Consider the following 23,833-nt stretch of genomic DNA (forward strand, 5'->3'; position numbering starts at 1 on the left):
GCTCGATTTTTATACACCTGTCAGCAATGGGTGTGGCTGAAATAGCCGAATCCACTAATTTGAAGGGGTGTCCACATACTTTTAGCCTGTAGTGTATCTGAGAGTGGTCTGAGGTGTCTAAACTTCTTAGTTACTGACCAGTGAGACCATAAAACACACTGACTCTTCGGTCTGGCTTAAACATCCTTCCTCTCTCTCTTTTCCTTCCCCTCTCTCTCTATCACTCTCTTTCCCCCACTGTCATTCTGCAGAAGAAATTCAGAGCAGCAAAAGAAGCGTATGAGAGTTTACTACAGACAGAGAATCTACCTGCACAGGTGAAGGCTGCTACACTGCAGCAACTAGGTAAGTCCTCCTCTCTCCTATGTACCACTGCATCAAAGACGATACATTTGGGCCTACTTGTTACAAGCAATATGTCACTTGTTGACATGTCCTTTTGGTAACGTTAACCTATCATTTTCTTTGCGTCTTGTTAAAAATATATCCTAGTTTGTTCTTGAAGGTTCTATTTGAAAAGTGCAGTCTTTTACATGTTATGTATAAAAAGTGTTGAACTTTCTAGAGCAGTGTCTAGGTGCGGTGTGGTGTTTTAGTCGTCAGTTACTTTACCACATGCCTCTCTAGTACTTTGTATTTTATTTTTTATGATTTATAAAATGTATTTTTATTTTATAAACAATACAAAACATACACATACAAACATTACTGCATCACACCTGCCTATATCCACTAGCCCTATATCCAGCACCCTAATACATTTCTTCCACATGTCCTCAAACTGCACCATTTGTTGCTGAAGGTACTAATATGTATAAGGCTGATAACACAGGATTGCATTGTGTTCTGGGAGAAGTTGTGCTCCTTGTTGTTTACCATATTCCCAACTGGACAGTATTCCCAGATCCCCACCTCTTCCCTGCTCCCATCGCAGTTTTCCCAAGTCTCTCCCAAGCCTCCAGTCTCTCTCTGCCCTGGACTGACTGATGCACACACGTACCTTCCCCGACGTAGTCCTCTCTGAACACAGACAGCTCTTGTCTTGTTTCTTGCCGTCCTCCCCCAATTTGGGATGTTCCCTAGGGTCTGAAAAACATTCTCTCTTTCTGCCCTGCCAGCCACCCTGCTGGGGAACACAAGCGTTTCGCTACATCCGCAACAACATCTGATATAAATATGTGTATGTGACCGATAAAATGTTATTTGGTGGTGGCCTTCCAGCAAGGCTCGCCACAGCTGTTGTGTGGAGCGATGGGGAGGTGTGTGTGTGTGTGTACAGAGAGAGAGGTGGGAGCGACCCCAGGGGTGAGTTGTTTAGACCTTTGAAGACACGGCTGATGTGTGGACGATGAATCCCCCGCTCTCCTTCCCTCCCTCCCTCTTTCTCCTCCCTCTTCTTCAGAAAGCTCTAGATAGATGTGCCTTTTGGTCCTTTTATGAGACTGGTGCTTTTACACACCAGACAGACAGCAGTGTTCCCCTCTGTGACTGACAGTCTAGTGTAGTTTTAATATGTACTGTATATTAGTGTAGTACTAGACCTTCTAATGGACTAGCAGAAGCACCTGCAGGATCAGTTGTGTTGACTTACTATTGGAGACAGTAAAGTGTAGTGGTTCTGTTGACCGGCTAGCAGAAGGCTAGCCCTGGACCCAGACTAGCAGTGGCGTAAAGTGTAGTTCTGTTGACCAGCTAGCAGAAGGCTAGCCCTGGACCCAGACTAGCAGTGGCGTAAAGTGTAGTTCTGTTGACCAGCTAGCAGAAGGCTAGCCCTGGACCCAGACTAGCAGTGGTGTAAAGTGTAGTGGTTCTGTTGACCAGCTAGCAGAAGGCTAGCCCTGGACCCAGACTAGCGGTGGTGGTTGTTGGATCCTTCACCCTGCTAACTCCCCTGGTCTCCTCCAGGCTGGATGCATCACACAGTGGAGCAGTTACGGGACCAAGGCTCCAAGGACAGCTATGCCATCCAGTGTCTGCAGAAGTCACTAGAAGCAGACCCCAACTCTGGACAGTCCTGGTACTTCCTCGGCAGGTAAAAGTATTTTCTTTCGTAAACATTTTGGCATTTTCTTTCGTAGTGAATTCCTGCTGGCTATTGTTTCCCTTTAGCAAGTGTGTAAAACGTTAAACCGCTTTGTGTAGAATAAGACTCTGCCCTGAAGGTCTTTTCTCTCTTCAGCTCCTGTCTCACCTGTTTCTCTACAATCTATAGAGCTGTTTCAGAGCTGCTCCTCTGATCACGCTGATTTTTATTGATTCAAGTCTGTACTCTCTGGGAAGACAGCGTGTTACACAGACACCTAATGATTAATAGCTCTGTAAATCTGACCTATTAATTAGATGGAATTTTTCCTTTCTGTTATTACACACGCTTTTATAAAGGCTTTTATATAGTGCTTACTTATTTAATCTACTTATTTTAGTATAGATCATTAGACCACAGTTGACCTGGTTTGGCTAGTGTGGCAGACAGTATTGCAGTGGATAGATGGCCTCCTGTCTGTAGTACAACTAAGGGCTGCAGCAGTATGTTGTTGTGTTAGCGGCTGTGAGAGAAGTTAATGGCTAGCAAGCAGGGTTTGGTAGGTTACTTTATAAATGTAATATGTTAGTTACTAGTTACTAGTTACCTGTCCAAAATTGTAATCGGTAACGAAACATTTGGATTACCCAAACTCAGTAATGATTACATTCAGTTACTTTTACATTAATTTCCCCTTAAGAGGCATTAGAAGAAGACAAAATGTATGTTACCAATTGAAACACATCTATTGCAGGATACATCAATGTGAAAGTTCACATGGCTGGCCATATATGGATGTTCAGTTTTACTATATGGCTTCTTCTAACCCATCACTTTCTACTACATATAATAACATGATTAAATTACATCTTTACGTTAAAAACCAAAATCTATCAGAATTCCAGTCATTCCAATAAATGTTATACCCCTTGATCTTCAAGAAAAGGACTTGGAAATATGAAGGTACAGATTAGCCAAATGGTTTTACCTGAGCATGACCCAAAACTAAGGATTTATTAGCCAGCCCTACTCTGTTGTTTATGATTGTGTTGTCATGGAGGACTGATTGGGCTCATTGATTCCAGTTGATAAATAAATGCTGTGCTCATGGAATGGCACGCTTTGAGCACTACTGAAAAGTGTTACGGAAGCCGTGTGGCTCAGTTGGTAGAGCATGGTGTTTGCAACGCCAGGGTTGTGGGTTCGATTCCCACGGGGGACCAGTACGGGGGGAAAAGAATTATGAAATGTATGCATTCACTACTGTAAGTCACTCTGGATAAGAGTGTCTGCTAAATGACTAAAATGTAAATGTGAAATGTTATTTATATGTGAAAAATGAATGCCATATGCTGCATTTGCTATAGGCCTGTTGCTTACCTTTTCATTGGGGACACTTTGATATCTTGATAATATGCAGCTGTTTAAAGGGCAAATCAACAAATCTGTTTTGGTAAAAAGCTGAGGGATGGGCCTGGAGAAATGTAACCACTCAGATTAATAGACAGAGCTATTAATGCAAGGACTGACCATACATGATATGAAGATTATTGTTTTAACCATGTTATGAGGCTATACAGCGTTTATTTACACTACCGGTCCAAAGTTTTAGAACACCTACTCATTCAAGGGTTTTTCTTTATTTTCTACTATTTTCTACATTGTAGAATAGTAGTGAAGACATCAAAACTATGAAATAACACATATGGAATCATGTGTTAAATAGGGTTAAGTGTTAAATAAATCAAAATATATTTTATATTTAAGATTTTTCAAATAGCCACCCTTTGCCATGATGACAGCTTTCCACGCTCTTGGCATTCTCTGAACCAGCTTCTCCTGGAATGCATTTCCAACAGTCTTGAAGGAGTTCCCACATATGCTGAGCACTTGTTGACTGCTTTTCCTTCACTCTGCGGTCCAGCTCACCCGAAACCATGTTATATTTGTGGTTCTGATGGAGTATGACAGTTGAACTAAGCTTATGAAGCGTTTGTAGGTTATATTATTCAAGAATCAGTGGGTATATATATCCAGTGCCTTCAGCAGGGTTGCACATTTTGGGGAGTATTCAGAGGTGGGAACTTTCCAGGGGAATTAACGGGAATATATGGGAATTAACGGAAATAGATGCAAGTTAATATTAATACCATTTAAATGTAGATGTTTTTTGCATTGGATATATTTACCATATCATATGGAGACAGAAACATAAACATTTTACCTTATCAAAAGTAGACATAATTGCAGATTATTAAATCTTTCCTGTAGAAATAAATAAAAAACAATTGTTACGATTTTAACTTTAATTAAATGAGTCGACTCTTCACATGGGATGATTTCACTGAACAACAAAATAAAGTGAATATTGAAGGGTCCCAATGATCCAGGAGTTTTAGGTTGCTTACCACTCTCTCCCAAAATACATAATCTAGGAGGATCCTCTTGATGGGGCTGTCCATATTGGCAGACTGATATGGCCATTTCTTGGAGAGACTCCTTCCCCTCCAGGAGACTGTCAAACATGATGACAACACCACCCCAACATGTGTTGCTGGGCAGCTTCAATGTGGTGCTCTTATTCTTCTCACTTTGCTTGGTGAGGTAGATTGCTGCTATAACTTGATGACTCTTCACATACCTAACCATTTCCTTGGCTCTCTTGTAGAGTGTATCCATTGTTTTCAGTGCCATGATGTCCTTGAGGAGCAGATTCAATGCATGAGCAGCACAGCCAATGGGTGTGATGTGAGGGTAGGACTCCTCCACTTTAGACCAAGCAGCCTTCATGTTTGCAGCATTGTCTGTCACCAGTGCAAATACCTTCTGCGTTCCAAGGTCATTGATGACTGCCTTCAGCTCATCTGCAATGTAGAGACCGGTGTCTGTTGTCCCTTGTGTCTGTGCTCTTGTAGAATACTGGTTGAGGGGTGGAGATGATGTAGTTAATTCTTCCTTGCCCACGAACATTCAACCACCCATCAGAGATGATTGCAATACAGTCTGCTTTCTCTATGATTTGCTTGACCTTCACTTGAACTCTGTGGAACTCTGCATCCAGCAAATGACTAGATAAAGCATGTCTGGGTGGAGGGGTGTATGCTGGGTTAAGAACATTCAGAAATCTCTTCCAATATATATTGCCTGTGAGCATCAGAGGTGAACCAGTTGCATACACAGCTCGAGCAAGACATTCATCAGCATTTCTCTGTTTCTCCATTGAGTAAAAAAAAAGTCTGATTCCAGGAGGACCATGAGCTGTTGCTATCGATAAGGTGTCTGATTCATCATTTTCACCTCAAATAGAAGTGGAGGGACTTTTGTCAGAGGTTGCTTGTTGTGAGCGCTGAGGGAACATTATGCACTTGGCCAGATGATTCTGCATCTTTGTTGCATTCTTCACATATGATTTGGCATAGTATTTGCAAATGTACACAGCATTTCCTTCTATATTATCTGCAGTGAAATGTCTCCACACATCAGATAGTGCCCGTGGCATTTTCCTGTAAAGATTAGAAAAAACCCAAATACAATTCCATGTACAGATAAATAGATAAGCAGTTAGATTAAACAACTCCTTTGTAAGATAATGTTTTAAAATGAAACATGTATTGAAACAGGTGAATTAACACTCCTCAGTTAGCAGGCTCAAGCAAGCTAAAACTAACTAACAGAAATTGTTATGATTTAAAATTATTTAGAAATTATTTAAACACACTTTGCCGTAGGCTACTATTTACTAATTAACCCCAAAAAATAATGTATGTCATATAAAATATATTCACCCCACCCAGTATTGTAATCAAAACTTACCAGAAAGCATGTAGTCCTTGGCTCAGACAGTGTAGTAGTGTGGGCTCAATAGCATCTCATTAGTGTACAAGATCTTGAGAATCAGCTGCACATGTGATGGAAGAATGCACTGTGCATGCAGAGGGTTGCATTTCCATTGAATTGGGGATAGTTTAACCAAAATATGCCACAAGACCAAGAATTGCCTTATGTGTATCCCACAAAAAAAGGTTCAACGTTATACGCTAACATTTTTGATGAATTTTAAGCAAAATTCCCAGGCTTAATTTACCATGGAAAATTTCCGCAACCCTAGCCTTGAGACAGCGTTCACACCCCTTGACTTTTTCCACATTTGGTTGTTATAGCCTGAATTTAAAATAGATTAAATTGATATTTATTTTGTCACTGGTGTCGATACAATACCCCATAATGTCAAAGTGGAATTATGTTTTACTAAATGTTTACAATTTAATAACAAATGAAAAGCTGAAATGTCTTGTCAATAAGTATTAAACCCCTTTGTTATGGCAAGCCTAAATAAGTTCAGTAGTAAAAATAAGCTTAACAAGTCAAATAATTAGTTGCATTGATTCACTCTGTGTGCAGTAAGTGTTTAACATGATGTTTGAATGACTACCTCATTTTTGTACCCTACACATATAATTATTTGTAAGGTCTCTCAGTCCAGCAGTGAATTTCAAACACAGATTAAACTGTGAGGTTTAAACAGGGAGGTTTTCCAATGCCTCGCAAAGAAGGGCACCTATTGGTAGATGAGTAAAAATAATAAAAGCAGACATTGAATATCCCTTTGAGCATGGTGAAGTTATTAATTACTCTTTGGATGGTGTATCAATACATCCAGTCACTACAACGATACAACGATTCCTAACTCAGTTGCCGGAGAGGAATGAAACCGCTCAGGGATTTTACCATGAGGCCAATGGTGATTTTAAAACAGTTACGGAGTTGAATGGCTGTGATAGGAGAAAACTGAGGATGGATCAACAACATTGTAGTTACTCCACAATACTAACCTATTTGACAGTGAAATGAAGGAAGCCTGTACAGACCAAAAAATATCGCCAAAACATGCATCCCGGTATCAACAAGGCACTGAAGTAATACTGCAAAAAATGTGACAAAGCAATTAACTTTTTGTCCTGACTGCAAAGTGTTATGTTTGGGGCAAATCCAATACAACACTGAGTACCACCCTCATTATGTTACGGGTATGTTTGTAATTGTTAAAGACTGGGGAGTTTTTTCAGGATAAAAAAGGAATAGAATGGCGGTCAGCACAGGCAAAATCCTAGAGGGGAAACCTGGTTGTCTGCTTTCCACCAGACACTGGGAGATGAATTCTCCTTTCAGCAGGACAATAACATAAAACAAAAGGCCAAATCTACACTAGAGTTGTTTACCAAGAAGACAGTGAATGTTCCTGAGTGGCCCAGTTACCGTTTTGACTTAAATAACTTAAAAATCTATGGCAAGACCTGAAAATGGTTGTCTAGCAATGACCAACAACCAATTTGGCAGAGCTTGAAGAATGTTGAAAAGAATAATGGGCAAATGTTGCAAAATCCAGGTGTGGAAAGCTCTTGGAGACTTACCCAGAAACACTCGCAGCTGCAATCGCTGCCAAAGGTGCTATTACAAAGTATTGACTCGGGGGGTGTGAATACTTATGAAAATTAGATTTCTGTATTTCATTTTCAATAAATGTGCAAACATTTCTAAAATCATGTTTTCACTTTATCATTATGGGGTATTTTGTGTAGATGGGTTCAGGCTGTAACACAACAAAATGTGCAATAAGTCAAAGGGTATAAATACTTTCTGAAGGCACTACAGATTGTCCCTTTATTATTTTATTTCATTTAACATTTAACTAGGCAGGTCCGTTAAGAACAAATTCTTATTTACAACGACGGCCTACCCCTGCCAAACCCTAAGCCAGATGACGTTGGGCCAGTTGTGCGCCACCCTATGGGACTCCCAATCACTGACGGATGTGATTCAGCCTGGATTCCAACCAGGGTCTGTATTGACTCCTCTAGCACAGTGATGCAGTGCCTTAGACCGCTGCGCCACTCAGGAGCCCGAGCTAGGTGAGGTCGCTAGGTGAGACAACCACATCACAGTCGTAGCAAGTACATTTTTTCTCAATAAAGTAATTATCGTCAAAGTTGGTGCAAGTGGGAAGTGCAGGCCGTGGGATTTCTGCTATTGGTTGTTGTGTGGTAGAACCACTGAATGCATGGTTCTGCATGAGCTGTAGTCACCCTTTGAGCTTGTAGATGTGCAGTTGCATAACTGTGTGTAGAGTGTTAGCTTTAGGGCTGACCTCATTTAGTCAACCGGTCAATTGTTTGGTTGATAGGCTGTTGGTCGGCCAAGATTTCTTTAATGGAGCACTAGCAACAACAACAATAAATGGTGTACAAGACACCCGTCTCATTGGCTCCTGTTTGAGTGGACTGATCGATTGTGGAGGCTGTTGTAATGAGCTTTATTGGCATGGGAAGCATATGTTCACATTGCTAAAGAAAGTGAAATAGATAATAAACAAAAGTGAAATAAAAAATACGAAATGGACAGTAAACATTACACTTACAAAAATTCCAAAGGAATAGAGACATTTAAAATGTCATATGTCAATATACAGTGTTGTAACGATGTGCAAATAGTTAAAGTTCAAAAGGGAAAATAAACATACATGTGGGTTGTATTTAAAATGGTGTTTGTTCTTCACTGGTTGCCCTTTTCTTGTGGCAACAGGTCACACATCTTGCTGCTGTGATGGCACACTGTGGTATTTCACCCAGTAGATAAGGGAGTTTATCAAAATTGGATTTGTTTTGGAATTCTTTGTGCGTCTGTGTAATCTGAGCGAAATACGTGTCTCTAATATGGTCATACATTTGGCAGGAGGTTAGGAAGTGAAGCTCAGTTTCCACCTCGTTTTGTGGGTAGTGTGCACATAGCCTGTCTTCTCTTGAGAGCCAGGTCGACCTACGGTGGCCTTTCTCAATAGCAAGGCTATGCTCACTGAGTCTGTACATACCGTAAATTCCGGACTATAAGCCGCAACTTTTTTCCCAGGCTTTGAACCTCGCGGCTTAAACAATGACGCGGCTAATATATGGATTTTACCCGCTTTCAAAAAAAAATCTCCCAAAAAACATATTCTGTGATGTGCTCAGTTTTTTGGCGGCATGAAGCTTTCATTAGACCATTGAAATTGCCGAACGGGTTAAGGTCAAACAACTTTTTTGTTTACTGTTTAGATTAAATCGAGCGCTCTCAAACTTCCCATCATTCTGATTACGGTAGTCATTTTGTCACCCTCATCATGGCAAAGACACGGAGAAATGCATATGATGCAGCTTTCAAGTTGAAGGCGATTGATCTGGCTGTTGGAAAAGGAAATAGAGCTGCTGCACGGGAGCTTGGTCTTAATGAGTCGATGATAAGACGTTGGAAACAGCAGCGTGAGGAATTGACTCAGTGCAAAAAGACAACTAAAGCTTACTGCTGATTAAAAAAAAATTGATACAAGCTGTGTTTCGTTAAAGCCTATTTATTTTTGTTACAAGCCGTGGTTCGTTAAAGCCTATTTATTTTTGTTACAAGCCGTGTTTCGTTAAAGCCTGTGTAAAGTTAATTTGTTTCAATGTACCTGCGGCTTATAGACATGTGCGACTTATTTATGTTCAAAATAAAATAAAAAAAATTCAGTGGGTGCGGCTTATACTCAGGTGCACTTAATAGTCCGGAAATTACGGTAGTCAAAGCTTTCCTTCATTTTGGGTCAGTCACAGTGGTCAGGTATTCTGCCACTGTGTAATCTCTGTTTAGGGCCAAATAGCATTCTAGTTTTCAGTTTTTTGTTAATTCTGTCTCTCGTTCTTGCAACCTCGCTCCCTCTGTTTCACTCTCGCTCCCTCTGTTTCACTCTCGCTCCCTCTGTTTCACTCTCGCTCCCCCTGTCTCACTCTCGCTCCCCCTGTCTCTCTCACTCTCGCTCCCCCTGTCTCTCTCACTCTCGCTCCCCCTGTCTCTCTCACTCTCGCTCCCCCTCTCTCTCTCTCTCTCGCTCCCCCTCTCTCTCTCGCTCCCCCTCTCTCTCTCGCTCCCCCTCTCTCTCTCGCTCCCCCTCTCTCTCGCTCCCCCTCTCTCTGGCTCGCTCCCCCTCTCTCTGGCTCGCTCCCCCTCTCTCTGGCTCGCTCCCCCTCTCTCTGGCTCGCTCCCCCTCTCTCTGTCTCGCTCCCTCTCTCTCTCTCTCGCCCTCTCTGTCTCGCGCCCTCTCTGTCTCTGACAGTCTGACAGTATCTCTCTCTTCATACTCATATTGATAGTACTAAGCATAATGTGTGTTCTCTCCAGGTGCTACTCCAGTATTGGGAAAGTCCAGGATGCCTTCATCTCCTACAGACAGTCCATTGACAAGTCTGAGGCCAGCGCTGACACCTGGTGCTCCATAGGGTAAGACCTGACACACTGCAGCCAGCGTGTACTCACCTATCATCTGTCTGTAGGAACCTTGGAGAAGTCTTAAAGGATTACTCAATCTGAAGGCTTATAGGTGTTGGCCATGGCAACAGGAGGGAGGTAGTGGTCCCTAGAGTTACATATGGATAGACTTGGCGTGTGGCCACCCGAGGGAGAGAGGACACTAAAAACTCCATGCACTCCCCCCTCTCCCCATCACTTGCTCTTTCTCACTTTCTCTCTTCCTTCTTCCCTCCCTCCCCTCTCTCTCCTTTCCCTCCCCTCTCTCTCCTTTCCCTCCCCTCTCTCTCCTTTCCCTCCCCTCTCTCTCCTTTCCCTCCCCTCTCTCTCCTTTCCCTCCCCTCTCTCTCCTTTCCCTCCCCTCTCTCTTTCTTCCCTTCCTACCTTCCTTCCTTCCCCTCTCTCCTTCCCTCCCTCCCTTCCCTCTCTCTCCTCCCCCTCCCTCCCTCCCCCAGTGTTCTGTACCAGCAGCAGAACCAGCCTATGGACGCTCTGCAGGCGTACATCTGTGCAGTGCAGCTGGACCACAGTCATGCGGCTGCCTGGATGGACCTGGGCACGCTCTACGAGTCTTGCGGGCAGCCGCACGACGCCATCAAGTGTTACATCAACGCCACGCGCAGCAAGGCCTGCACCAACACCGCTGTCCTCACACACCGCATTAAGCTGCTGCAGGTAGGCAGGGATGCAGAGAGGGAGGGATACACACACACATGCAGAGATATGAAAACACACACACACACACACACCAAGCAGAAGCAAATTATTTTACTGTCTGTTTTCTATTAAACGTAGTGCTGTGAGTTGTGTTGCAGTGTTTGTATGTGTTTTAAAGCCAATGACATTATTCACTCTCTGAAAGAGTTGTATTTTATACATGTGTGTATCCTTGTTTATTGTAAAGGATGTGATTATTCAGTTTTTTTATTTGAATCATTGAGATATGAACACTTGATTCATATTGATGCGATACTACACATTCTCACCAGTAATCGTAAGACATAATCTCATGGCATTGACCATTCTTTGAGTGATTATTTTCATTTGACTTCATCTCATCTCTGGAGAGGCTGTATTTCATGTGCAATTACCTATAGTGTAACAAGGTGCTCAGTCAGTGGGTTGTCCTACCATAACGTAGAGCAGTACTGAAATGTGTCTTTATGCCATTCCCCCTCCTCCTATAGGCTCGGTTGTGTAACCCTCAGACAGGTAGTGTTGCGGGGGGGGAGGGTGGTAAAATGCTTCCTAGTATTGAGGAGGCGTGGAGCCTGCCCATCCCCGCTGAGCTCACCTCCAGACAGGGGGGCCTGAACACTGCAGCAGGCAGCCCAGGGCCACAGGCACAGCAGCAGGTGAGACCTCGAGAGAGACCCCCCCCCCCAGCTAACAAACCCCTGTTTCTACCTAAACTAACCTGTCCTGGTGCATCTTAATAGCTTTCATCTTTCCTCGTCTTCCTCCTCTCATTGGCACTGATCTGCAAACTCAGGATAGTTGAATACAGTGGATGCCCTCTAGCAATATATACATTCACCTGACCGGTCTAGAAACGTTTTGCATCAGTGCAGACAAACCAAAGGAGTTGAGTTGAGAGAATCCCCCTCACAAACACTAAGCTCACATACAGGAGATTTACTAGGTGTAATTCTCTGTGTGGTTCATAATACAGTAGATTTACTAGGTGTAAATCTCTGGTTCATAATACAGTAGATTTACTAGGTGTAGTTCTCTGTGTGGTTCATAATACAGTACCGTAATTTCCGGACTATTAAGCGCACCTGAATATAAGCCGCACCCACAGATTTTTTTTTGATTTTTTTATTTTGAACATAAATAAGCCGCACATGTCTATACGCTGCAGGTGCCTACCGGTACATTGAAACAAATGAACTTTACACAGGCTTTAACGAAACACGGCTTGTAACAAAAATAAATAGGCTTTAACGAAACACGGCTTGTAACAAAAATAAATAGGCTTTAACGAAACACGGCTTGTAACAAAAATAAATAGGCTTTAACGAAACACGGCTTGTCACAAAAAATTAAAAATTAGCAGTAAGCTTTAGTTGTCTTTTTGCACTGAGTCAATTCCTCACGCTGCTGTTTCCAACGTCTTATCATCGACTCATTAAGACCAAGCTCCCGTGCAGCAGCTCTATTTCCTTTTCCAACAGCCAGATCAATCGCCTTCAACTTGAAAGCTGCTTCATATGCATTTCTCCGTGTCTTTTGTCATGATGAGGGTGACAAAATGACTACCGTAATCAGAGTGATGGGAAGTTTGAGAGCGCTCGATTTAATCTAAACAGTAAACAAAAAAGTTGTTTGACCTTAACCCGTTCGGCAATTTCATTGGTCTAATGAAAGCTTCATGCCGCCAAAAAACTGAGCACGTCACAGAATGTGTTTTTTTTGGGGGAAAGAAATTGAAAGTGGGAAAAATCCATATATTAGCCGCGTCATTGTTTAAGCTGCGAGGTTCAAAGCTGGGGAAAAAGTATAGTCCGGAATTTACGGTTGATTTACTAGGTGTAATTCTCTGGTTCATAATACAGTATATTTACTAGGTGTAATTCTCTGGTTCATAATACATTAGATGTACTAGGTGTAATTCTCTGGTTCATAATACAGTAGATTTACTAGGTGTAATTCTCTGTGTGGTTCATAATAGAGCAGTACAGGTCATAAGTCAAGTCCTTTTCTCACTCACCCCATCTCCTCACCCTGACTAGCTGTTTGACATGACATGACAGAATGAATGTAAACTACTGATATGCTGTTGATATCTGTTCGTGACTATGAATATTTAATTCCTTGTCAACTTGCATGTCTTGTCTTTTTTTCTTGGATAACCGTTTGACATTAAAACTACCATGGCACCAAAGGTTTGATGGTAAACGGTGGTAACCCAGATATTTTTGTTCCTTAAGTTTCTCACATTAAAATTCATCTCATTCCTCTTGCCAAGAAAAATACTTTCACACAGTTTGTTGGCTCTGAGATTTCTGATTAGAAGTATCACTTAGGTTGTTGTCAGGATTTTGGCATCTGCTCTGACCCCCTCCTCTCTTCCCTCCCCCCATAACCCCCACACTCCTCTCCTGCCTCCCCCTATAACCATCCCACTCCTCTCCTGCCCCCCCCTCCCTCCTCTCCTGCCCCCCCCTATAACCATCCCACTCCTCTCCTGCCTCCCCCTATAACCATCCCACTCCTCTCCTGCCCCCCCCTATAACCATCCCACTCCTCTCCTGCCTCCCCCTATAACCATCCCACTCCTCTCCTGCCTCCCCCTATAACCATCCCACTCCTCTCCTGCCTCCCCCTATAACCATCCCACTCCTCTCCTGCTCCCCCCTATAACCATCCCACTCCTCTCCTGCCTCCCCCTATAACCATCCCACTCCTCTCCTGCCTCCCCCTATAACCATCCCACTCCTCTCCTGCCCCCCCCTATAACCATCCCACTCCTCTCCTGCCTCCCCCTATAACCATCCCACTCCTCTCCTGCCCCCCCCTATAACCATCCCACTCCTCTCCTGCCTCCCCCCTATAACCATCCCACTCCTCTCCTGCCTCCCCCTATAACCATCCCACTCCTCTCCTGCCTCCCCCTATAACCATCCCACTCCTCTCCTGCCCCCCCTATAACCATCCCACTCCTCTCCTGCCTCCCCTATAACCATCCCACTCCTCTCCTGCCCCCCCCTATAACCATCCCACTCCTCTCCTGCCTCCCCCTATAACCATCCCACTCCTCTCCTGCCCCCCCTATAACCATCCCACTCCTCTCCTGCCTCCCCCCTATAACCATCCCACTCCTCTCCTGCCTCCCCCTATAACCATCCCCTCCTCTCCTGCTCCCCCCTATAACCATCCCACTCCTCTCCTGCCCCCCCCTATAACCATCCCACTCCTCTCCTGCCTCCCCCTATAACCATCCCACTCCTCTCCTGCCCCCCCCCTATAACCATCCCACTCCTCTCCTGCCCCCCCCTATAACCATCCCACTCCTCTCCTGCCTCCCCCTATAACCATCCCACTCCTCTCCTGCCTCCCCCTATAACCACCACACTCCTCTCCTGCCCCCCCCTATAACCATCCCCTCCTCTCCTGCCCCCCCTATAACCATCCCCCTCCTCTCCTGCCTCCCCCTATAACCATCCCACTCCTCTCCTGCCTCCCCCTATAACCATCCCACTCCTCTCCTGCCTCCCCCTATAACCATCCCACTCCTCTCCTGCCCCCCCCTATAACCATCCCACTCCTCTCCTGCCCCCCCCTATAACCATCCCACTCCTCTCCTGCCCCCCCCTATAACCATCCCACTCCTCTCCTGCCTCCCCCTATAACCATCCCACTCCTCTCCTGCCTCCCCCTATAACCCCCACACTCCTCTCCTGCCCCCCCCTATAACCATCCCCCTCCTCTCCTGCCCCCCCTATAACCATCCCCTCCTCTCCTGCCTCCCCCTATAACCATCCCACTCCTCTCCTGCCCCCCCTATAACCATCCCACTCCTCTCCTGCCCCCCCCTATAACCATCCCACTCCTCTCCTGCCCCCCCCTATAACCATCCCCTCCTCTCCTGCCTCCCCTATAACCATCCCACTCCTCTCCTGCCTCCCCCTATAACCATCCCACTCCTCTCTTCCCTCCCCCTATAACCATCCCACTCCTCTCCTGCCCCCCCCTATAACCATCCCACTCCTCTCCTGCCCCCCCTATAACCATCCCACTCCTCTCCTGCCTCCCCCATACCCTCCTCTCCTTCCTTCCTGCCCCCCCTATAACCATCCCACTCCTCTCCTGCCCCCCCCTATAACCATCCCACTCCTCTCCTGCCTCCCCCTATAACCATCCCACTCCTCTCCTGCCTCCCCCTATAACCATCCCACTCCTCTCCTGCCTCCCCCTATAACCATCCCACTCCTCTCCTGCCTCCCCCCTATAACCATCCCACTCCTCTCCTGCCTCCCCCTATAACCACCACACTCCTCTCCTGCCCCCCCCTATAACCATCCCCCTCCTCTCCTGCCCCCCCCTATAACCATCCCCTCCTCTCCTGCCTCCCCCTATAACCATCCCACTCCTCTCCTGCCCCCCCTATAACCATCCCACTCCTCTCCTGCCCCCCCCTATAACCATCCCACTCCTCTCCTGCCCCCCCTATAACCATCCCACTCCTCTCCTGCCTCCCCCCCATAACCATCCCACTCCTCTCCTGCCTCCCCCTATAACCATCCCACTCCTCTCCTGCCCCCCCCTATAACCATCCCACTCCTCTCCTGCCTCCCCCCTATAACCATCCCACTCCTCTCCTGCCCCCCCCTATAACCATCCCACTCCTCTCCTGCCCCCCCCTATAACCATCCCACTCCTCTCCTGCCCCCCCTATAACCATCCCACTCCTCTCCTGCCCCCCCCTATAACCATCCCACTCCTCTCCTGCCCCCCCTATAACCATCCCACTCCTCTCCTGCCTCCCCCTATAACCATCCCACTCCTCTCCTGCCTCCCCCTATAACCATCCCACTCCTCTCCTGCCCCCCCCTATAACCATCCCACTCCTCTCCTGCCTCCCCCTATAACCATCCCACTCCTCTCCTGCCTCCCCCCTATAACCATCCCACTCCTCTCCTGCCCCCCCTATAACCATCCCACTCCTCTCCTGCTCCCCCCCTATAACCATCCCACTCCTCTCCTGCCCCCCCTATAACCATCCCACTCCTCTCCTGCCTCCCCCTATAACCATCCCACTCCTCTCCTGCCCCCCCTATAACCATCCCCCTCCTCTCCTGCCTCCCCCTATAACCATCCCACTCCTCTCCTGCCTCCCCCTATAACCATCCCACTCCTCTCCTGCCTCCCCCATACCCTCCTCTCCTGCCTCCCCCTATAACCATCCCACTCCTCTCCTGCCTCCCCCTATAACCATCCCACTCCTCTCCTGCCTCCCCCTATAACCATCCCCCTCCTCTCCTGCCCCCCCCTATAACCATCCCACTCCTCTCCTGCCCCCCCCTATAACCATCCCACTCCTCTCCTGCCCCCCCCTCCCTCCTCTCCTGCCTCCCCCCTATAACCATCCCACTCCTCTCCTGCCTCCCCCTATAACCATCCCACTCCTCTCCTGCCTCCCCCTATAACCATCCCACTCCTCTCCTGCCTCCCCCTATAACCATCCCACTCCTCTCCTGCCTCCCCCTATAACCATCCCACTCCTCTCCTGCCCCCCCTATAACCATCCCACTCCTCTCCTGCCCCCCCCTATAACCATCCCACTCCTCTCCTGCCTCCCCCTATAACCATCCCACTCCTCTCCTGCCCCCCCCTATAACCATCCCACTCCTCTCCTGCCTCCCCCTATAACCATCCCACTCCTCTCCTGCCCCCCCCTATAACCATCCCACTCCTCTCCTGCCCCCCCTATAACCATCCCACTCCTCTCCTGCCTCCCCCTATAACCATCCCCTCCTCTCCTGCCTCCCCCTATAACCATCCCACTCCTCTCCTGCCTCCCCCTATAACCATCCCACTCCTCTCCTGCCTCCCCCCTCCCTCCTCTCCTGCCCCCCCCTATAACCATCCCACTCCTCTCCTGCCTCCCCCTATAACCATCCCACTCCTCTCCTGCCTCCCCCATACCCTCCTCTCCTGCCTCCCCCTATAACCATCCCACTCCTCTCCTGCCTCCCCCCTATAACCATCCCACTCCTCTCCTGCCCCCCCTCCCTCCTCTCCTGCCCCCCCTATAACCATCCCACTCCTCTCCTGCCTCCCCCTATAACCATCCCACTCCTCTCCTGCCCCCCCTATAACCATCCCACTCCTCTCCTGCCCCCCCCTATAACCATCCCACTCCTCTCCTGCCCCCCCTATAACCATCCCACTCCTCTCCTGCCTCCCCCCTATAACCATCCCACTCCTCTCCTGCCTCCCCTATAACCATCCCACTCCTCTCCTGCCTCCCCCCTATAACCATCCCACTCCTCTCCTGCCCCCCCTATAACCATCCCACTCCTCTCCTGCCCCCCCTATAACCATCCCACTCCTCTCCTGCCCCCCCTATAACCATCCCACTCCTCTCCTGCCCCCCCCTATAACCATCCCACTCCTCTCCTGCCCCCCCTATAACCATCCCACTCCTCTCCTGCCCCCCCCTATAACCATCCCACTCCTCTCCTGCCCCCCCTATAACCATCCCACTCCTCTCTTGCCTCCCCCTATAACCATCCCACTCCTCTCCTGCCTCCCCCTATAACCATCCCACTCCTCTCCTGCCTCCCCCTATAACCATCCCACTCCTCTCCTGCCTCCCCCTATAACCATCCCACTCCTCTCCTGCCTCCCCCCTATAACCATCCCACTCCTCTCCTGCCCCCCCTCCCTCCTCTCCTGCCTCCCCCTATAACCATCCCACTCCTCTCCTGCCTCCCCCTATAACCATCCCACTCCTCTCCTGCCCCCCCTCCCTCCTCTCCTGCCTCCCCCTATAACCATCCCACTCCTCTCCTGCCCCCCCTCCCTCCTCTCCTGCCCCCCCCTCCCTCCTCTCCTGCCTCCCCTATAACCATCCCACTCCTCTCCTGCCTCCCCCTATAACCATCCCACTCCTCTCCTGCCCCCCCCTCCCTCCTCTCCTGCCTCCCCCTATAACCATCCCACTCCTCTCCTGCCCCCCCCTCCCTCCTCTCCTGCCTCCCCTATAACCATCCCACTCCTCTCCTGCCCCCCCCTCCCTCCTCTCCTGCCTCCCCTATAACCATCCCACTCCTCTCCTGCCCCCCCCTCCCTCCTCTCCTGCCTCCCCCTATAACCATCCCACTCCTCTCCTGCCTCCCCCTATAACCATCCCACTCCTCTCCTGCCTCCCCCCATACCCTCCTCTCCTTCCTTCCTGCCTCCCCCCTATAACCTTCCTCTCCACTCCTGCCCCCCCTCCCTCCTCTCCTGCCTCCCCCTATAACCATCCCACTCCTCTCCTGCCTCCCCCATACCCTCCTCTCCTTCCTTCCTGCCTCCCCCCTATAACCTTCCTCTCCACTCCTGCCCCCCCTCCCTCCTCTCCTGCCTCCCCCTATAACCATCCCACTCCTCTCCTGCCTCCCCCATACCCTCCTCTCCTTCCTTCCTGCCTCCCCCCTATAACCTTCCTCTCCACTCCTGCCCCCCCTCCCTCCTCTCCTGCCTCCCCCCTATAACCTTGCTCTCCACTCCTGCCCCCCCTCCTCTCCTGCCTCCCCCTATAACCTTCCTCTCCACTCCTGCCCCCCCCCTCCCTCCTCTCCTGCCCTTCCAGGCATGTAAGCCCCACCAGGGAGGTGAGGGAGGCCAGGTACAGACACAGGTCTCTCCCCATCCCTGCCACACTGACAGTCAGGCCAGCCCTGCCAAGAGGAAACGCACCACCAGCCCAGCTAAGGTAGGGTTCAGTCTTTTACCCAGCCCAACTGACTCTAAACTAGGGTTATATTCATTAAGGCATTCATTCAAATGTGTTTCAACGGATAACTAAAGTGAGTGTTTCTTATTGGACATAGTCCCACCCTTTTTCAGTAAGTTTTCATCCATTTGGTGCCTAATGACAACAATCCAGCTCGGGTACTAAAGCCTGGGAACTGTCCACTCCATCACACAACTGGTGAACGCAAAAAGGAATGACGCTGAAACGTTTACAAGGTATATTGACGAGCATCTCTCTCTTCTCTCTCTCTCTCTTCTCTGAGCACAGAGTGATGTACAACAGCAGATCCCCAGCTGGTACCTAACAGCACAGAGACTACAGGTGGGTTATTCTCTGTCAGAGTCAGACCTGAACTGTATTTGTTAACCCCTGTAGGTCTAAGCCCTTAAATTGCAATATCTACTAAGTTAACATATGGAATTGTTTTAAGATGATGAAGCCATTTGATTGTGAATTTTAGGACCCCTGTAGGTATACAAATAAAACACAAACTCAGCAAACTGCGTTTATTTTCAGCAAACTTAACATGTGTAAATATTTGTATGAACATAACAAGATTCAACAACTGAGATAAACTGAACAAGTTCCACAGACATGTGAATAACAGAAATGGAATAATGTGTCCCTGAACAAAGGGGGGGTGGTCAAAATCAAAAGTAACAGTCAGTATCTGATGTGGCCACCATCTCCTCCTCATGGACTGCACCAGATTTGCCAGTTCTTGCTGTGAGATGTTACCCCACTCTTCCACCAAGTCACCTGCAAGTTCCCGGACATTTCTGGGGGTATTGGCCCTAGCCCTCACCCTCCGATCCAACAGGTCCCAGACGTGCTCAATGGGATTGAGATCCGGGCTCTTCCCTGGCTATGGCAGAACACTGACATTCCTGTCTTGCAGGAAATCACGCACAGGCGAGCAGTATGGCTGATGGCATTGTCATGCTGGAGGGTCATGTCAGGATGAGCCTACAGGAAGGGTACCCATGAGGGAGGAGGATGTCTTCCCAGTAATGCACAGCGTTGAGATTGCCTGCAATGACAACAAGCTAAGTCCGATGATGCTGTGACACACCACCCCAGACCATGACGGACCCTCCAAATCGATCCCGCTCCAGAGTACAGGCCTCAGTGTAACACTCATTCCTTCGCCAATAAACGTGAATCCAACCATCACCCCTGGTGAGACAAAACCGCGACTCGTCAGTGAAGAGCACTTTTTGTCAGTCCTGTCTGGTCCAGCGACGGTGGGTTTGTGCCGGTAGGCGACGTTGCCGGTGATGTCTGGTGAGGTCTCTTACAACAGGCCTTCAAGCCCTCGGTCCAGCCTCTCTCAGCCTATTGCAGACAGTCTGAGCACTGATGGAGGGATTGTGCGTCCCTGGTGTAACTCGGGCAGTTGTTGTTGCCATTCTGTACCTGTCCTGCTGGTGTGATGTTTGGATGTACTGATCCTGTGCAGGTGTTACATGTAGTCTGCCACTGCAAGGACGATCATCTGTCCGTCCTGTCTCCCTGTAGCGCTGTCTTAGGCGTCTCACAGTACAGACATTGCAATTTATTGCCCTGGCCACATCTGTAGTCCTCATGCCTCCTTGCAGCATGCCTAAGGCACGTTCATGCAGATGAGCAGGGACCCTGGGCATCTTTCTTTTGGTGTTTTTCAGAGTCAGTAGAAAGGCCTCTTTAGTGTCCTAAGTTTTCATAACTGTGACCTTAATTGCCTACCGTCTGTAAGCTGTTCATGTCTTAACGACCGTTCCACAGGTGCATGTTCATTAATTGTTTATGGTTCATTGAAGAAGCATGAGAAACAGTGTTTAAACCCTTTACAATGAAGATCTGTGAAGTTATTTGGATTTTTACGAACAATGTTTTAGTGTTTGTCCTGTATCTGAGAGATATAAGAAGTCAGGATTTGTATTTATATACACTGCTCAAAAAAATAAAGGGAACACTTAAACAACACAATGTAACTCCAAGTCAATCACACTTCTGTGAAATCAAACTGTCCACTTAGGAAGCAACACTGATTGACAATAAATTTCACATGCTGTTGTGCAAATGGAATAGACAACAGGTGGAAATTATAGGCAATTAGCAAGACACCCCCAATAAAGGAGTGGTTCTGCAGGTGGAGACCACAGACCACTTCTCAGTTCCTATGCTTCCTGGCTGATGTTTTGGTCAATTTGAATGCTGGCGGTGCTTTCACTCTAGTGGTAGCATGAGACGGAGTCTACAACCCACACAAGTGGCTCAGGTAGTGCAGCTCATCCAGCTCGCTCAATGCGAGCTGTGGCAAGAAGGTTTGCTGTGTCTGTCAGCGTAGTGTCCAGAGCATGGAGGCGCTACCAGGAGACAAGCCAGTACATCAGGAGACGTGGAGGAGGCCGTAGGAGGGCAACAACCCAGCAGCAGGACCGCTACCTCCGCCTTTGTGCAAGGATGAGCAGGAGAAGCACTGCCAGAGCACTGCAAAATGACCTCCAGCAGGCCACAAATGTGCTTGTGTCTGCTCAAACGGTCAGAAACAGACTCCATGAGGGTGGTATGAGGGCCCGACGTCCACAGGTGGGGGTTGTGCTTACAGCCCAACACCGTGCAGGACGTTTGGCATTTGCCAGAGAACACCAAGATTGGCAAATTCGCCACTGGCGTCCTGTGCTCTTCACAGATGAAAGCAGGTTCACACTGATCACGTGACAGACGTGACAGAGTCTGGAGACGCCGTGGAGAACGTTCTGCTGCCTGCAACATCCTCCAGCATGACCGGTTTGGCGGTGGGTCAGTCATGGTGTAGGGTGGCATTTCTTTGGGAGGGCCGCACAGCCCTCCATGTGCTCGCCAGAGGTAGCCTGACTGCCATTAGGTACCGAGATGAGATCCTCAGACCTCTTGTGAGACCATATGCTGGTGTGGTTGGCCCTAGGTTCCTCCTAATGCAAGACAATGCTAGACCTCATGTGGCTGGAGTGTGTCAGCAGTTCCTGCAAGAGGAAGGCATTGATGCTATGGACTGGCCCGCCTGTTCCCCAGACCTGAATCCAATTGAGCACATCTGGGACATCATGTCTCGCTCCATCCACCAACGCCACGTTGCACCACAGACTGTCCAGGAGTTGGCGGATGCTTTAGTCCAGGTCTGGGAGGAGATCCCTCAGGAGACCATCCGCCACCTCATCAGGAGCATGCCCAGGTGTTGTAGGGAGGTCATACAGGCACGTGGAGGCCACACACACTACTGAGCCTCATTTTGACTTGTTTTAAGGACATTACATCAAAGTTGGATCAGCCTGTAGTGTGGTTTTCCACTTTAATTTTGAGTGTGACTCCAAATCCAGACCTCCATGGGTTGTTAAATTGGATTTCCATTGATTATTTTTGTGATTCTGTTGTCAGCACATTCAACTATGTAAAGAAAAAAGTATTTAATAAGATTATTTCTTTCATTCAGATCTAGGATGTGTTGTTTAAGTGTTCCCTTTATTTTTTTGAGCAGTATATTTTAGATCCATGTTTTGTCACGTTATTTTTGGCTCATTTTACCCGCAATGACATTTTTTCAATTTGTACAGCCCAGTCCTGGGCACTGGTGGAAAAATACACAATTGTCATACTTGAGTGAAAGTAAAGATAAATTAATAGGAAATTACTCAAGTGAAAGTCACTCAGTAAATACTACTTGAGTAAAAGTATTTGGTTTTAAATATATTTAAGTATCAAAAGTAAAAGTATAAATAATTTCACATTCCTTATATTAAGCAAACCACACGGCACGATCTTGTTGTTTTTTTACGGATAGCCAGGGGCACACTCCAACACTCTGACATAATTTACAAATGAAGCATTTATGTTTATTGAGTGTGCCAGATAAAGGCAGTAGGGATGACCAGGGATGTTCTCTTGATGTGTTGAGTGAGTCTGCCAGATAAAGGCCGTAAGAATGACCCGGGATGTTCTCTTGATGTGTTTAGTGAGTCTACCAGATCAGAGACAGTCGGGATGACCAGGGATGTTCTCTTGATGTCTGTGAATTGAACCATTTTCCTGTCCTGCTAAGCATTCGAAATGTAACAAGTACTTTTAGAAAATGTATGGATTAAAAAGTACATTTTCCTTAGGAATGTCGTGAAGTAAAAGTTGTAAAAAATATTAGATATTGGTGACATTTGTTTGTAGTGCCAACGGTTTGGTCTGGACAGTTGGTTTTGTGAGAAGACTTCTTCAAAGTCAGAATGTCTGTAAAATGTGTGGGTGTCGTAGAGCCAAACACCTGACAATATCGTGTTTGTGAGAGTCTCCCCTTTCCATAATGGTGACATAATACACTGAAATTATTGCATGTTGCATTTATATATTTAAAAAAAAAGATTTTACTGAGTTACAGTTCATATAGGGAAATCAGTCAATTGAAATAAATTCATTAGGCCCTAATCTATGTATTTTACGACTGGGAATACAGATATGCATTTGTTGGTCACAGATATGGATCAGAAAACCAGTCAGTATCTAGTGTGACCACCATTTGCCTCATGCAGGGCGACACATCTCCTTCGCATACAGTTGATAAGGCTGTTGATTGTGGCCTGTGGAATGTTGTCCCACTCCTCTTCAATGGCTGTGCGAAGTTGATGGGTATTGGCAGGAACTGGAACACGCTGTCAGACATGTTGATCCAGAGCATCCCAAACATGCTCAATGGGTGGCATGTCTGAGTTTGCAGGCCATGGGAGAACTGGGACATTTTCAGCATCCAAGAATTGTGTGCAGATCCTTGCGACATGGGGCCGTGCATTATCATGCTGAAACATGACGTGATGTTGCGGATGAATGGCACGACAATGGGCCTCAGGATCTCGTCACAGTATCTCTGTGCATTCAAAGTGTCATCAATAAAATGTAATTGTGTTCGTTGTCCGTAGCTTATGCCTGCCCATACCATAACCCCACCTCCACCATGGGGCACTCTGTTCACATTGTTGACATCAGCAAACCGCTTGCCCACATGATGCCCGCCATCTGCCTGG

At 47.3% G+C, this 23,833-nt stretch overlaps 1 protein-coding gene across 6 annotated transcripts in view; it reads left to right on the forward strand.

Annotated features, from left to right (window-relative positions):
* Positions 1–23,833, forward strand: part of LOC106586785 (lysine-specific demethylase 6A) — a 113,898-nt gene that overhangs the window by 66,400 nt on the left and 23,665 nt on the right. For 4 of the 6 annotated variants that reach the window (XM_014174411.2, XM_014174412.2, XM_014174413.2 and 1 more), the window contains 7 exons: positions 252–345; positions 1,906–2,032; positions 10,211–10,309; positions 10,792–11,011; positions 11,524–11,691; positions 18,642–18,764; positions 19,074–19,127. In XM_014174411.2, coding sequence (XP_014029886.2) covers positions 252–345; positions 1,906–2,032; positions 10,211–10,309; positions 10,792–11,011; positions 11,524–11,691; positions 18,642–18,764; positions 19,074–19,127 — 885 coding nt within the window. The remainder of the gene's footprint in view (positions 1–251; positions 346–1,905; positions 2,033–10,210; positions 10,310–10,791; positions 11,012–11,523; positions 11,692–18,641; positions 18,765–19,073; positions 19,128–23,833) is intronic. The other 2 variants (XM_014174415.2, XM_014174416.2) reach the window with 1 other exon arrangement.

This window comes from Salmo salar, chromosome ssa25 (genome assembly GCF_905237065.1).
Source record: "Salmo salar chromosome ssa25, Ssal_v3.1, whole genome shotgun sequence".
In the NCBI taxonomy this organism is placed as follows: domain Eukaryota; kingdom Metazoa; phylum Chordata; class Actinopteri; order Salmoniformes; family Salmonidae; genus Salmo; species Salmo salar.